General features: G+C 43.7%; 1 protein-coding gene across 1 annotated transcript in view; it reads right to left on the reverse strand.

Moving 5' to 3' along the window:
• The window catches only part of zgc:171482 (zinc finger protein), a 287,436-nt gene that overhangs the window by 141,526 nt on the left and 130,641 nt on the right, over positions 1–15,269 (reverse strand). Inside the window, exons 4-5 of the mRNA XM_060842492.1 lie at positions 14,628–14,645; positions 2,898–3,071 (exon numbers count right to left, since the gene is read on the reverse strand). Coding sequence (XP_060698475.1) covers positions 2,898–3,071; positions 14,628–14,645 — 192 coding nt within the window. The remainder of the gene's footprint in view (positions 1–2,897; positions 3,072–14,627; positions 14,646–15,269) is intronic.

Genomic DNA, 15,269 nt, shown 5'->3' on the forward strand with positions numbered 1-15,269 from the left:
CTCACTAGGTATCTGTTATTCAATATATAAACCATACAAACACTTCAAACAGATTCCAGTCTGTAACTCCTTCTTGGATATCTTGTTTGATATATAAACTACCTGAACCCTTCAATTCAATTCCAGTCTGTAACTCACTACCAGTTATCTGTTATTCTCTGTGAACCACCCTGAACCCCTCATTTAGATTCCAGTCTGTAACTCACTCCTTATCTCTCATTTATATATGCTAGGCTAAGCCCTCCACTGGTTCCAGTTCGTAAGTCGATCTCAGATATATGTTATTCTATATGTAAACATCCAAGCACCTTGATTAAGCCCCAGCTTGTACCTCACTCACTGGTATTTGTTATTCCTTCTTCAATTTACCAACACCATAAATTGTTAATACTTATTTCTCCTGTCCCATCAATACAAATCAGTCAACATGTAATGGCTGGAACATGAGTAATAAAAGCCTCTGTGCTGCAATGCTTGACTTGGTAGCATAAAGTTAGATTATACACTTATGCCCATTAATCAAATGCAGTACCTATGACGCTATTGAATTATTCCAAATGCTTGATTCCAGATTAGTCTAATAGCTGGACTGCAGTTATGAAGGAATGGATTTGGTTCATTGTTATCCATCAGTAAGGGACAGTGACGAAGCTATTTCTGATGGTATTTTAATGCGTATCCTGGCTGAAGCCCAGGTGATAAAAAAAAACCTTACATTTATATAGCATCTTTTGTTGCCTCAGGATATCACAAAGGACTTTACAGCTAATGAAGGGTAGCAATTGTCTTTGTTTGTATACTGGTGGAATTCATTATAAACCACGACGATACATTAAGACCGAACTGATATCCACTCAAAGCAGGAAGAAGAGAACTTGCATTTACTTTGACAGTTCCAGTCATTACCTTACAGCATCACAAATTGGTTCACAGCCAATGAACTGCTTTCTGAAGTGGATCCATTCCTGCCATGTAGGAAGCATGGTAGCTAGCATGTGCACAGCAGGACATGACAATTATCTGATAATCTTTCACACTGGGGTATTCAGTCACGCGTTGCAAACTTCCAACACTGTCCTTTGGGACCATGGCTCATGGGGCCTTAGTTCAACATTCACCCCAAAGCCAGTACCTCTGACAGTGCAGCATGATGGCAGTCCTGCCTTGGGATTGTCATTCCGATTTCAATGTTTATAAACCTTGCTCAGGGTTTGAACACACCATCAGGGTTTGGTTACCCAGCGAGCCACATCTGATAGAGAGCATGAGGCCAGCATCTAGCAGCTGAAAGGCAAGCTTAACTTTGATGACTTGGATGTTCTTTAAGTATTGGTTTATTTACTTCATTGGCTGCAATAAACCAAAGCCAATATTGTGACTGCATTCACAACCACCCTGCCTCAGACAACTGTTGTGTAAATCTTTAACCATGTTGCCAAGCAAACAATAGATTTTTGGAAAAAGTGTGGGACAAAAGACAACTAAATGGAGTTGAATTGAGGTTGAGTCATTCCTTTGAAGTAAATGCTGGGATAGTATCTCCCTTTGGCTGGGGAGTCTTGGACATGGAGTCATTGCTCAGAATAAAAGGGTCAGCCCTTTAGGATGGAGAGGAGGGAGAAATGAGGGTTTGAAGGACTGAATGGCCTACTCAAATTGCTTATGTTTTTGTCATCCAACAGAGAGTCCCCCCTCTTCCTCCTCCTCCTCCTCCGCAGCATCATCAGGGAGGGAGATAGTGGCTGGTGCTGAAACACACAGGATCCAGGAGGGACACAGGCCGCAGGACAGGAGGGTCTGTGCAGCGTTGTACGGGGACAGAGGAGTAGTGTGGTCAATGGAGAATGTGGATAGAAGCCAGGGCTCACACCCTCTCTCACACCCCTTCCCCTGCCTGCCTTGATCAGGCACTGAGCATCTCTGACCCCCACCGTCACTCCCACACCTCAGTCACCCAGCTGGAGACTCTGGTTAACTGCCACAGAGAGGGTGCACCTGCGTTGACATGGTCCTTGGGGTGACCTCACTGGGCACAAGGCAGGATGTTTAATCACAGGGCATTCTGCTCTGGTGTAGGGCGAAGGCACAGCATCCTCCTGCCTGCCTAAATACCCTCCCCATCACCCAAGCACTCCAGGAGAGTGATAACATTCCCACCAATGGCCTCAGGAATCCAAATATTTAATCAAAAGGCCTTTTCTGCTAATCCATCAGGAGCTGAAGGGCCTGTTCCTATGTTGTACGACTCTCTGTCCACCGGGTTTCAGATAAGCAGAGTTTTACAGTTGTTAGGATTTGGAATGTGATGCCTGGGAGAGTGGTGAAAGTGGATTCCCAGAGGAGGTTTCAAAACAGAGTCGGAAATGTATTTGACAGGGATGAAGTTAAAGGGCTACGGAGGTAGGGCTGGAGAATGGGAGTAGTTGGGTACCTCTTTCAGGAGCCAATACAGACACGATGGGTCGAATGGCCACTTTCTGCACTGTAAAATTCTATGGTTGTGGGCAGTTGGACGATTTTGCAACAGTGGAGGGAGGTGGGGGGATGAGGTCAAGCTGCATTTTGCCAGAAACTCATGGTGAGGCCTGAACAGTGCATGATGTCACAGAGAGCTGGCAATTATTGGGAGAGGAAACCTACAGTGTAACGTTTTGCTCAGTTTGGATTAATAAACAGGAGAACTACCTTAAAGGAAGGAAAGAGAGGGAGCAAGATCAAACAGCAACTGTATAAATATTTGATGAAGTGAGAAAAAGCAAGGGAGAGAGAAAATCAAGTTTTGCTTCGTAAAATATTGAGGATGCTTCGGAGAATCTGGGACTTAAGCCAAAAGGAGAGTCTTAAGAAAAGCAAGCAGCCACACGTACCTCTGAGGGCTTCTGAATCCAGGGTCTCACCGAGCTGCTCCAAGAGTTTGGCTCTGGCCGCATTCTTCTTGTGTTTCTTGCCCTCATAGTGCTGCTGGGCCATCATCGGGTTGTTGAACCAGGCACTACACAGCTGGCAGAACTTCTCTGTGGTGGGTCCTGAGAAGATGGGAGCTACAGGTTGCAGCACGTCAGGAGGAGACTCTGGGATATAAAATAATAATTACAGGGTAAATATCATATCTACCAAAAAAACCCCACAAAAGAACGAGTACAGCTGTGAAACAGGCAATTCTGTCTCCTCCCATTCTATTCTACCCATCTCCGCCTTCCAAAATATCAATTCCCTTTCCTCTCACTTGCAAGGAACTTGCATTTATCTAGCAACCTTCACCTTTTTCCCCAATGACCATTCCTGGTGGCATTTGCCACCTTCACCAGTATGTGAGAGAGGGTCACTGCCACCAGTCCTCCTTTGTCTGGAGCTGATCTAGAGATTAGGGACGGAGGATGCAGCCCCATAGAATGTGAACAGAGGAGGCTCTTAGATGAGAAGGTTTGTACATGATAGCAATTAGTATAATGACAACTGGTGAGCCGGAATCACTAGAACCTTAACGAACTAGTCCAGGCACATCTGTTCCCTCTGAAAGCTAGAGGAAAACTCCCTTGGGGGAGTGTGCGCGAGATCGATGTAACATGAACATTAACCTTCAAGGATGTCCCAAAGCATTGTTTTACAGTCTGAAGTAGAGTCTGGTGTTTGTCCAATGTGTGCAGGAGGGTTTCCTGACACAATATGTAGACAGGCCAACAAGAGGTAAGGCCATACTGGATTTGGTTCTGGGTAAAGAACCAGGCCAGGTGTTAGAATTGGAGGTAGGTGAGCACTTTGGGGACAGTGACCACAATTCGGTGACTTTTACTCTAGTGATGGAGAGGGATAAGTGTGCACTGCAGGGCAAGAGTTATAGCTGGGGGCAGGGAAATTATGATGCGGTGAGACATGATTTAGGATGCGTGGCTTGGAAAAGTAGGTTTCAAGGGAAGGGAGCAATCGATATGTGGAGCTTGTTCAAGGAGCAACTATTGAGTGTCCTTGATAAGTATGTACCTGTCAGGCAGGGAGGAAAGGGTCATGTGAGGGAGCCGTGGTTTAATAAGGAATTGGAATCCCTTGTTAAAGGGAAGAGGGCGGCCTATGTAAAGATGAGGCGTGAAGGTTCAATTGGGACGATTGAGAGTTATAAGGTAGCCAGGAAGGATCTGAAGAGAGAGCTAAGAGCAGCAAGGAGGGGACATGAAAAGTCTTTAGTTGGTAGGATTAGGGAAAACCCAAAGGCTTTCTATAGGTATGTCAGGAATAAAAGAATGACTAGGGTAGGTATCGGTCCAGTCAAGGATAGTAGTGGGAAGTTGCGTGTGGAGGCTGAAGAGATTGGGAAGACACTGAATGAATACTTTTCGTCAGTATTCACTCAGGAACAGGACATTGTTGCCGATGTGAATATTGAGTCACAATTAATAGAATGGATGGCTTTGAAGTATGTAGGGAAGAGGTGTTGGAAATTCTGGAAAGGGTAAAAATAGATAAGTCTCCTGGGCCTGATGGCATTTATCCTAGGATTCTCTGGGAAGCAAGGGAGGAGATTGCAGAGCCATTGGCCTTGATTTTTATGTCCTCGTTGTCTACAGGAATAGTGCCAGAAGACTGGAGTATAGCAAATGTGGTTTCCATGTTCAAGAAGGGGAGTAGGGATAACCGTAGTAACTATAGGCCGGTGAGTCTCACTTCTGTTGTGGGCAAAGTCTTAGGGAGAATTGTAAGGGATAGGATTTATGAACATCTGGATAGGAATAATGTGATCAAGGATAGTCAGCATGGTTTTATGAAGGGCAGGTCGTGCCTCACAAACCTTATTGAATTCTTTGAGAAGGTGACTAAGGAGGTGGAGGAGGGTAAAGCAGTAGATGTGGTGTATTTGGATTTTAGTAAGGCATTTGATAAGGTTTCCCATGGTAGGCTACTGCAGAAAATACGGAGGTATGGCATTGAGGGTGCGTTGGAAGTTTGGATTAGGAATTGGCTGGCTGGAAGAAGACAGAGGGTAGTAGTTGATGGTAAAGGTTCATCTTGGAGTGTGGTTACTAGCGGTGTTCCGCAAGGATCTGTTTTGGGACCATTGCTGTTTGTCATTTTTATAAATGACCTGGAGGAGGGGCTAGAAGGTTGAGTGAGCAAGTTTGCGGATGATACGAAAGTTGGTGGAGTTGTTGACAGTGAGGAAGGATGTGGCAGGTTACAGCGGGATATAGATAAGCTGCAGAGCTGGGCAGAAAGGTGGCAAATGGAGTTCAATGTAGGTAAGTGTGAAGTGATTCACTTTGGTAAGAGTAACAAGAAGATGGGGTACTGGGCTAATGGTCGGAAACTTGGTAGTGTGGATGAGCAGAGGGATCTTGGTGTCCATGTACACAGATCTCTGAAAGTTGCCACCCAGGTAAATAGTGCTGTGAAGAAGGCATATGGCGTACTGGCTTTTATTGGTAGAGGAATTGAGTTCCGGAGTCCTGAGGTCATGTTGCAGTTGTATAAGACTCTGGTGCGGCCGCATCTGGAGTATTGTGTGCAGTTTTGGTCGCCATACTATAGGAAGGATGTGGAGGCACTGGAATGGGTGCAGAGGAGGTTTACCAGGATGTTGCTTGGAATGGTAGGGAGATTGTATGAGGAAAGGCTGAGGCACTTGGGGCTGTTTTCATTGGAGAAAAGAAGGTTTAGGGGTGACTTGATAGAGGTGTACAAGATGATTAGGGGTTTAGATAGGGTTGACCATGAGAACCTTTTTCCACGTATGGAGTCAGCTATTACGAGGGGGCATAGCTTTAAATTAAGGGGTGATAGGTATAGGACAGATGTTAGATTCTTTACTCAGCGAGTCGTGAGTTCATGGAATGTCCTACCAGTAGCAGTGGTGGACTCTCCCTCTTTATGGGCATTTAAACGGGCACTGGATAGGCATATGGAGGATAGTGGGCTAGTGTAGGTTAGGTGGGCTTGGATCGGCGCAACATCGAGGGCCAAAGGGCCTGTACTGCGCTGTATTTTTCTATGTTCTCTATGTTCATAGTTGTAATGTTAGAAATGTGACAGCCATTGCTTGCATAGCAAGCTCCCACAAACAGCAATGACATCATCTGTTTGTGAGCATTTGTGTTGAGGGGTAACTATTGGGCAGGACAACGGGCAGAACTACAGTACTTTGAATTACTGTTATGGGATCTTTTACCCCCCAATCTGAAATAGGATAGGCACAGTCTTGGTTTAATAGCTCAGCTGAAAGGCTGCTGAGAGTGAGGAGTTCCCTTAGTTTATTGATAAATGAAACCAGGAAGGGATTAGGAATCCTTCTCTCTCTTTGATACTGTTAATATTGTTACTGGATATGAATCTCTGGACCACAGACCTCCAACCTGGAGATTTGAGGCTGATGTTTCATGATGCAAGAGTCAGGAAAATCTTCTGTCCTGTTCTGACTGGAGGTTGGCTAACGTGGTGCCACTGTTTAAGAAGGGTGGTAAGGACAAGCCAAGGAACTATAGACAAGTGAGCCTGACATTGGTGGTGGGCAAGTTGTTGGAGGGAATCCTGAGGGACAGGATGTACATGTATTTGGAAAGGCAAGGACTGATTAGGGATAGTCAACATGGCTTTGTGCGTGGGAAATCACGTCTCACAAACTTGATTGAGTTTTTTGAGGAAGTAACAAAGAGGATTGATGAGGGCAGAGTGTTAGATGTGATCTATATGGATTTCAGTAAGGCGTTTGACAAGGTTCCCCATGGGAGACTGATTAGCAAGGTTAGATCTCACGGTATACAGGGAGAACTACCCATTTGGATACAGAACTGGCTCAAAGGTAGAAGACAGAGCGTGGTGGTAGAAGTGAATTTTTCAGACTGGAGGCCTGTGACCAGTGGAGTGCCACAAGGATCGGGGCTGGGTCCTCTACTTTTTGTCATTTACATAAATGATTTGGATGCGAGCTTAAGAGGTACAGTTAGTAAGTTTGTAGATGATACTAAAATTGGAGGTGTAGTGGACAGGAAGAGGGTTACCTAAGATTACAACAGGATCTTGATCTTGATAGGCCAATGGGCTGAGGAGTGGCCGATGGAGTTTAATTCAGATAAATGTGAGGTGATACATTTTAGGAAAGCAAATCTTAGCAGGGCATATACACTTAATGGTAAGTTCCTAGAGAGTGTTGCTGAACAGAGACCTTGGAGTGCAGGTTCATAGCTCCTTGAAAGTGGAGTCGCAGGTAGATAGGATAGTGAAGAAGGCGTTTGGTATGCTTTCCTTTATTAGTCAGAGTATTGAGTACAAGAGTTGGGAGGTCATGTTGTGGCTGTACAGGACATTGATTAGGCCACTGTTGGAATATTGTGTGCAATTCTGGTCTCCTTCCTATCGGAAAGATGTTGTGAAACTTGAAAGGGTTCAGAAAAGATTTACAAGGATGTTGCCAGGGTTGGAGGATTTGAGGTATAGGGAGATGCTGAACAAGCTAGGGCTTGTGTCGACAGCTGAGGGGTGACCTTATCGAGGTTTACAAGATTATGAGGGGCATGGATAAGGTAAACAGACAAAGTCTTTTCCATGTGGTTGGGGAGTCCAGAACTAGTGGGCATAGGTTTCGGGTGAGAGGGGAAAGATATTAAACAGACCTAAGGGGCAACTTTTTCACACAGAGGGTGGTACGTGTATGGAATGAGCTGCAGAGGAAGTGGTGGAGACTGGTACAATTGCAACATTTAAGAAGCATTTGGATGTGTATATGAATAGGAAGGGTTTGGAGGGATATGGGCCGGGTGCTGGCAAGTGGGACTAGATTGGGTTGGGATATCTGGTCGGCATGAATGGGTTGGACCGAAGGGTTTGTTTCCATGCTGTACATCTCTATGACTCTATGCTGCATCAGGCACACTGGAGCGTGGGAGGTTGAGGGATAACCTTATAAAGGTTTATAAAGTCAACAGGGGTAAAGATAAGGTGTCTTTTCCATATAGTGGGGGACTTCAAGACTATGGGGCATATTTGTAAGGTGAGAGGGGAAAGATTTTAAAAAGACATGGGGACAATTTGTTTTGCACAGAGACTGGTTCGTGTGTGGAATGAACTTTCTAAGGAAGTAGTGAGCGTGGGTACAGTTACAATATTTAAAAGACATTTGGATAACCACATGAATAGGTAAGGTTTGGAAAGATATGGGCCAGAAGCAGGCAGGTGGGACTAGTTAGTTTGGAATTATGGTCGGCACGGACTGGTTGGACCGAAGGGTCTGTTTCCAAGCCGTAAGGCTCTTTGACTCCAATTCCTACTCAGCCACACATTGAGATGTAGTTTATCACTGTCACATGAACAGCTACCAGGACTTGTTCCCTGCAATCTCTTCCAACAATGAAATCAAAACAAGAAATGACAGCTTTACTTAAAATATCTGAGTGTATAGAGCTGGGATTAATCATTTCTGAAACAGGGGTTTCTGTTTTACCGGGAAGTGCATCCTATGCACGTAACTGAGTGAAGAAAAAGCCTATTGCATGAATTCTTAAGGAAAGTTGTCTCATCAGAATATGTTTCTCTGCTGTCCATTGAACACAGGAGTACAGAGAGAGAGGAGAGAAAAATGTAAAGACTTTGCAGCCAAGTCACTTCTACCGCTTCTTCAGTACTACCTGTCCCTCCACCTATCTTTGTGTTATCCGCAGACTTAGCCCTCAGTTCCTTCATCCAGATCATTAATGCATAATTAAAGCTGCGGTCCCAACATTGAAGGAAACACAGCTGCTGAAAGTTGTTTGAGCTGGGGGAAGCACACGAGGGCAGATATGGAACCCAGAGTTATCTATGCATTGTCCTGAGCTATAAAAGGTAAGGTCGCCCTCATCCTACCAGTTCACAGGGCTGCTCTCTCATTTGAGAGATGACTGGTGATGGTTTAACCTGAAACCTGAGGGTGAGGGGATAGATTGAGAAGGAGAGTCCTTCATGGTAACCGCAGCTGGTGCAGGAATTGAGCCCATGCTGTTGCCATCTCTCTGCATCGTAAACCAGCCATCTAGCCAACTAAGATATAACCCACAACAAACCAGTTAAAACACAGCACCATTTTCAGATAAAGCAAAATATAAAGGAATTACTTCATTTAAGAAGTAATTAGTTGAGTACTTGAAATGTTCCATCACACAGGGCTAAGGAGCAAGTGTTAGAAATTTGGATTAGATGACTGATGCAGACACGATGGGCTGAAGGGCCTCTTGTCATGTTGTAATAATTCAATGACGCTACAGCTGAGTGGATTGAAAATTAAAGATAAAAAGCATTGGAGTTTATTATCTGACAAATAGTGAAAGCAGGGACAACAGGAATACAGCAAATAATTCCAAACCTAATATTCCTTATATGAATGTTATAGAGAAAGTAAAGCTTTTTATTATTCATTCACAGGATGAGGGAGTCACTGGTCAAGACAGCACTTATTGCATATTCTTAATTGCCCGGGGGTAGTTAAGAGTCAACCACATCGCTGTGGAGTCACATGTAGGCCAGACCAGTTTCCTTCCCTAAAGGACATTTGTAAACCAGATTGGTTTTTTTCACATCAATCAACAATGGATTTGTGGTCATCATTAGACTCTTAATTTGAGGTTTTTATTGAAATTACATTGCACCTTCCGCCTTGGCAGGATTCAAACCTCAGGACATGTTTCTGATTAACAGTTCAACAACTATATCAGTCAGCATCGCCTCCCCCAATCATAATGTAAAGAAAGATACTGTAAATTAGTTAATGATTTGACTCAATACAAAGTAGAGAGATAATAACATGTATTTTCTTGATGTTGATCAACTAAATAGAAGCCATGAAACCAGCACTGTTGCTGACATTTATAAATAACAAATCAGAACTTCGTGAAATGTGATTTTTGAGAAATCTCTTATTGAAACCAATGAGATCTTTGATCTTCTCCAATTCTGTCCTGTCACACCTGACATGAATTTCATTGCACTACCCACAGTGGTGATCTATGCCTGTTAGCTGTCTGCACCTTAAATATGGCAATCCCCACATAATTCTCTCTGCCCCACTGCATCCTAAAGACATTTCTTCAAACTTAGCTTTCACCGAACTTAAATTTACCTGACCCAATATTGATTATAGAGTCATAGAGTCATAGAGATGTACAGTATGGAAACAGACCCTTCAGTCCAACCTGTCCATGTCAAACAGATATCCCAACCCAATCTAGTCCCACCTGCCAGCACCCAGCCCATATCCCTCCAAACCCTTTTTATTCATATACCCATCCAAATGCCTCTTAAATGTTGCAATTGTACCAGCCTCCACTACTTCCTCTAGCAGCTCATTCCATACACGTACCACCCTCTAAGGTCTCTTTTATATCTTTCCCCCTCACCTTAAACCTATGCCCTCCAGTTCTGTATTCCCCAACCCCAGGAAAAGACTATGTCTATTTACCCTATGCATGCCCCTCATAACTTTGTAAACCTCTATAAGGTCACCCCTCAGCCTCTGATGCTCCAGAATTAAACTCCATCTGCCACTTCTCAGCCCATTGGCCGATCTGGTCAAGATCCTATTGTAATCTGAGATAAACATCTTCGCTGTCCACTACACCTCCAATTTCTGTAAAGTTACTAACTGTATCTCTTATGCTCTTATCCAAATCATTTATGTAAATGACAAAAAGTAGGGGACTCAGCACCAATCCTTGTTTATGTGATGTGATGTCAAATTCTGTCTGATCAAGCTGTTGTGATTCAGCATGGGATGTTTGTAGCATGTCAGCGGTGCTATGTGAATGCAAGTGCTTGGCCTGCCAGCTATTCACACTATATATTAATGATCTGGATGTGGGAACTAAACGTGTTATCTCTAAATGTGTAGATGACACAAAACTGGGTGGGAGGGTGAGCTGTGAGGAGGATGCAGAGATGCTTCAGTGCGATTTAGACAGACTGACTGAGTGGGCAAATACATGGCAGATGTAGTATAATGTGGATAACGGTGAGGTCATTCACTTTGGTAGCAAAAAACAGGATGATGATCTGAATGGTGATAGATTGGGAAAGGGGAGATATAATGTGACCTGTGTGTCCTTGTGCACCAGTCATGGCAAGTAAGCACATAGGTGCATTAGGTGGCGAAGAAGGTAAATGATATGTTGGCCTTCATAGCGGGAGGACTTGTGTATAGGAGCAGGGCTGTCTTGCTGTAATTAACCTGTTGTTGTTAAGTTGGTGTTGTTACCCTCAATAGTAACCTTCACGAATGGCCATTTTCAGCCATTCCTTCCACAGAATGAATCGAGGCCTATTTAAGGGTCATCTTCTCAATCGAATGGAGCACTTCTGGGGTTGGACAGGCTACCCACTGAGTCCAGAGCCTGGCAATGATTCGGAGGTGTACCCCTGACAGGAGGTCAGTGAGAATTGTACCCTGATTTCCGTGCCCCTATGACAGAGTTGTGAAGCTAAACTGACAAAAATAAAAACTGAGGAAGGGTCACCGGACTCGCACTTTGATTTCTCTTCACAGATGCTGCCAGACCTATTGAACTTTTCGAGCAACTTCTGCTTTTGTTTCTGATTTACAGCATCCACAGTTCTTTCGGTTTTTATTAAGCTAAACTGACAGCCCTGACAACTATGGACCTTTGTTATTGTGGGACCTTCTAGAAGTCTCTGTAGACTGCCTCTACTTTTCAGCAGCTTCATGTTCACCTTCTACATCAAGAGATAAACGGAGGTGCAGCATCTATTTTACATCTCTATCACTCCTTCATCACAACAACCCCATTGGTTTTGGGCACCCTCACCTGTTCCACTCACTCCACCTCCCTTTCTGTCTACAGCAGAAAAAAATACCACTCTTCCAAACCCTTTCAATTTTGAAGAAGAATCATTTTGGATTCTATTTCTCTCTGCACAGATGATGACAAATTTATTTCAGCTTTCCAGCATCCAAAGTAGTTTGCTTTTATGTAAGCTCAGCAAGAACCTACCATGTTTGAAATTTTAATTTAAACAGAGCACGACAGTTAACTATCAGTCATCATTAACTGGTGTATACACCATGGCAACACCTCAATCAGAGCCCACTTGCCAATTATTTAGCGCTTTCCTCTCATATGGTAAAAATGTCATTTTTCCTTCACTTTGGTATTTCTTGTAAATTATACTGATGAGTTCAAGATGAAATCCTTCAACAAAGTAGGCTTAACCTTGACAGATGTTGGCTAAATGTCATTTTGTGGAGGGTTTCTCTCAACAAGGCCCAGCATGTTTTCTTGTAACATTGTCTCAAATGTGCTGCATTAACTATGTACCATGCTTCTCTCATCCAATGTGAGCCGAATTCTCACACTCACTTGAGGTGGAAGTTCTCACAGCTGCCTGGTTATCCCAAGATTCCTAGCACCAGTGCCATCTTGGAACCCCAGGCTTGCACCAGTCGTTCATTGGCAGTCTGGAGATAGCCTTCACTATGCATTTGATGATATAGCAGCCACAAAACAATGCTTCTCAAGGACACAGGTGGCCCAGCTGACATTTCCTCACACATATAACTGCACAATTCCAACCCAATTGCTGTTTGAGTATGAAGCCACACAGGTCACCTGTTCTCAGCTACATGCCATCCTACAACCCCTCAGTCAGGGCTCCTCTTTCCCCAGTATAGCCGAGCATCTTGTCATCATTCATTGTGAGACCATCATGTCCCTTAAAATATGCCTCCCAGCTTTGATCTCCCTCACCCTGAGGAAAAGACTCCTATCATTCACCTTATCTATACTCCTCATGATTTTATAAACCTCAATAAGGTCACCCCTCAATCTCTTGTGCTCCAGTGAAAAAAGTCCCAGTTTTTCCATTCTACTTTTTTTATCCCAGCCTCTCCATTCCAGACAATATCTTGGTAAATCTTGTCTGAACGCTCTCCAATTTAATATTATCCTTCCTTGAGCAGAGTGAACAGAACTGCAAACAGTGCTCCAGAAGAGGCTTCACTGATGTCCTGTACAACCTCAACATAATGTCTCAACTCCTGTACTCAAAGATGTGAGCAATGAAGGCCTTCTTAACCACCCTGTCTACCTGTGACGCAAATTTCAAAGAATGATGTACCTGAACCCTGAGGTTCTACAGTATGACTCAGGGCCCTACCATTAACTGTATAAGTCCTGTCCTTGTTTTTTTAACCAAAATGCAATACCTCACCTTTATCCAAATCAAACTCCATTTGCCATGCCGCAGCTCATTGACCTGCATGGAAGGAGTTTGGGGGAGTGAAGCACTGGCCTCAGGTAGAGCGGTGATAGTAGTAAAGTCTTGTCAATCAGAGACACAGGTTCTGGAGACATGGGTTTGAGCCCTGCTGTAACTGGTGAAAAATAAATTTTCATCCACTCATCATGTGGAGATTGACTACCTAAACAATGGTGATATTTTGAAAAGCACCTCTTTGTCTATTCTGGCTCATTCAGAGATTGCACAAAAAGTTTTACATTCCTTCAATGTGATTAGACAAAAAAAAATGAAGCCTATTTTCAGCAATGCACAGCGGTTTGTGGGTACAATCTCCCAGAGGCTTCTCTCCTTTGGCCTCTGATTCCCCCCCCTACAGGGTGTTGAATGTGATAACCTGAGTTGCCAGTAGTGGGCGGCACGGTGGCACAATGGTTAGCACTGCTGCCTCACAGCGCCTGAGACCCAGGTTCAATTCCCGACTCAGGCGACTGACTGTGTGGAGTTTGCATGTTCTCCCCGTGTCTGCGTGGGTTTCCTCTGGGTGCTCCGGTTTCCTCCCACAGTCCAAAGATGTGCAATTCAGGTGAATTGGCCATGCTAAATTTGCCCGTAGTGTTAGGTAAGGGGTAAATGTAGGGGTATGGGTGGGTTGCGCTTCGGCGGGTCGGTGTGGACTTGTTGGGCCGAAGGGCCTGTTTCCACACTGTAAGTAATCTAATAATCAGTTTCCATTCAGAACCCAGACTGAAGAATGATTGAATTTCCGACTGTCATCCTTCCCATTATAACAAAGTTACATAGAGGGATGGAGATCTAAATGAGGTTGCTACAAAGAGCACCTTCATTCATCCAACACTCAGGCTAATAATGTGCCACTTGCTCTAGGTCTTTATGACTCATGTTAATGAATACTACAGCACAATGACTATGTTATTGTCCTAATAATCCCGAGACCATGACTGGGAGGCAACAAGTTCACATCTTACTCAGTGCAACGAACTCAATTCATTGTTAAGTTTGCATTGGTAATGGTTACCATGAATTACTAGTTTGCTGTCAAGTTAACTTTCACAGTTTGACCTATATTTAATTCCAGCTCCACGGCAATGTGACTGGCCAAGCCATTCTGCTGTCTTCAAGGAGATATCTCATCATCATTTTCTCAAGACCGATTAGGGAGGTCTAGCAACGTCTACATCTGAATAAATATAAAAAAGCAATATCTTTGTTCCTAAATATAGATGCATCATTGGGTTAAGAGTGGTAATTGTATGATGATCAATTTGACCATGATTTGCAGCCTGCCTGCCCTTTGACCTGTGAACCTATAAGCTACTTCTGACTCCCATTAACTACTCTCTCTGCCTGAGATCAGTCAAGCTTGGAAGCTGCTGATGTTATTGATCTTTGCCTTGAAGAACGGTGTGCTGGAGAAGGTTCTAAACTTGTTAGAGGTGGGAGTACAACCATGCTATAGATTATATGACAAGTTCTCATATAGCCCATCACAGTCGGTCTCAGATAATCAGGGTTAATGGATCTGTGGAAATTTTACTTCAGGTTAGTTTGGTCAGCACAGCAGAAGGTTGGAATTGAGTAGCGTTTATTCTACCGCTGCCTGTATGTAACATGTTTTAAAATTCAGCATAACATTTACCAAATTCACTGTCATCTGGGTGACTGCTACGTGTAATCTAAAAGTGGCTGCACTGTTTTATTGTTTCTTTTCCTCTATTTTTTCATGATGCTAGTTTGATCATTGATTCTTGAACATTGCTTGACTGCTTTAGCCTATGGAGGGAACTAGTGAGTCAAGTGACTGATTCCGGTCACAGAGAGAAGATTCCCCGCGAAATACAACATATATATAGAAAGTTCTGGAAGGCTTTAATATTTAAATAAATCAATTGAACTTAGAATTATCTCTGCATTACTCTGGGTTTGATAAGGTATACCGCAAATCAATCTGAATATAGCTGACTCAATCGATATCATGAAAAATGAACAACCTGGTCATTTTTTACATAGTCAGGAGTCACATGATACCAGGTTACAGTCCAACA

This window comes from Hemiscyllium ocellatum, chromosome 22, assembly GCF_020745735.1.
Source record: "Hemiscyllium ocellatum isolate sHemOce1 chromosome 22, sHemOce1.pat.X.cur, whole genome shotgun sequence".
Classification (NCBI taxonomy): Eukaryota; Metazoa; Chordata; class Chondrichthyes; order Orectolobiformes; family Hemiscylliidae; genus Hemiscyllium; species Hemiscyllium ocellatum.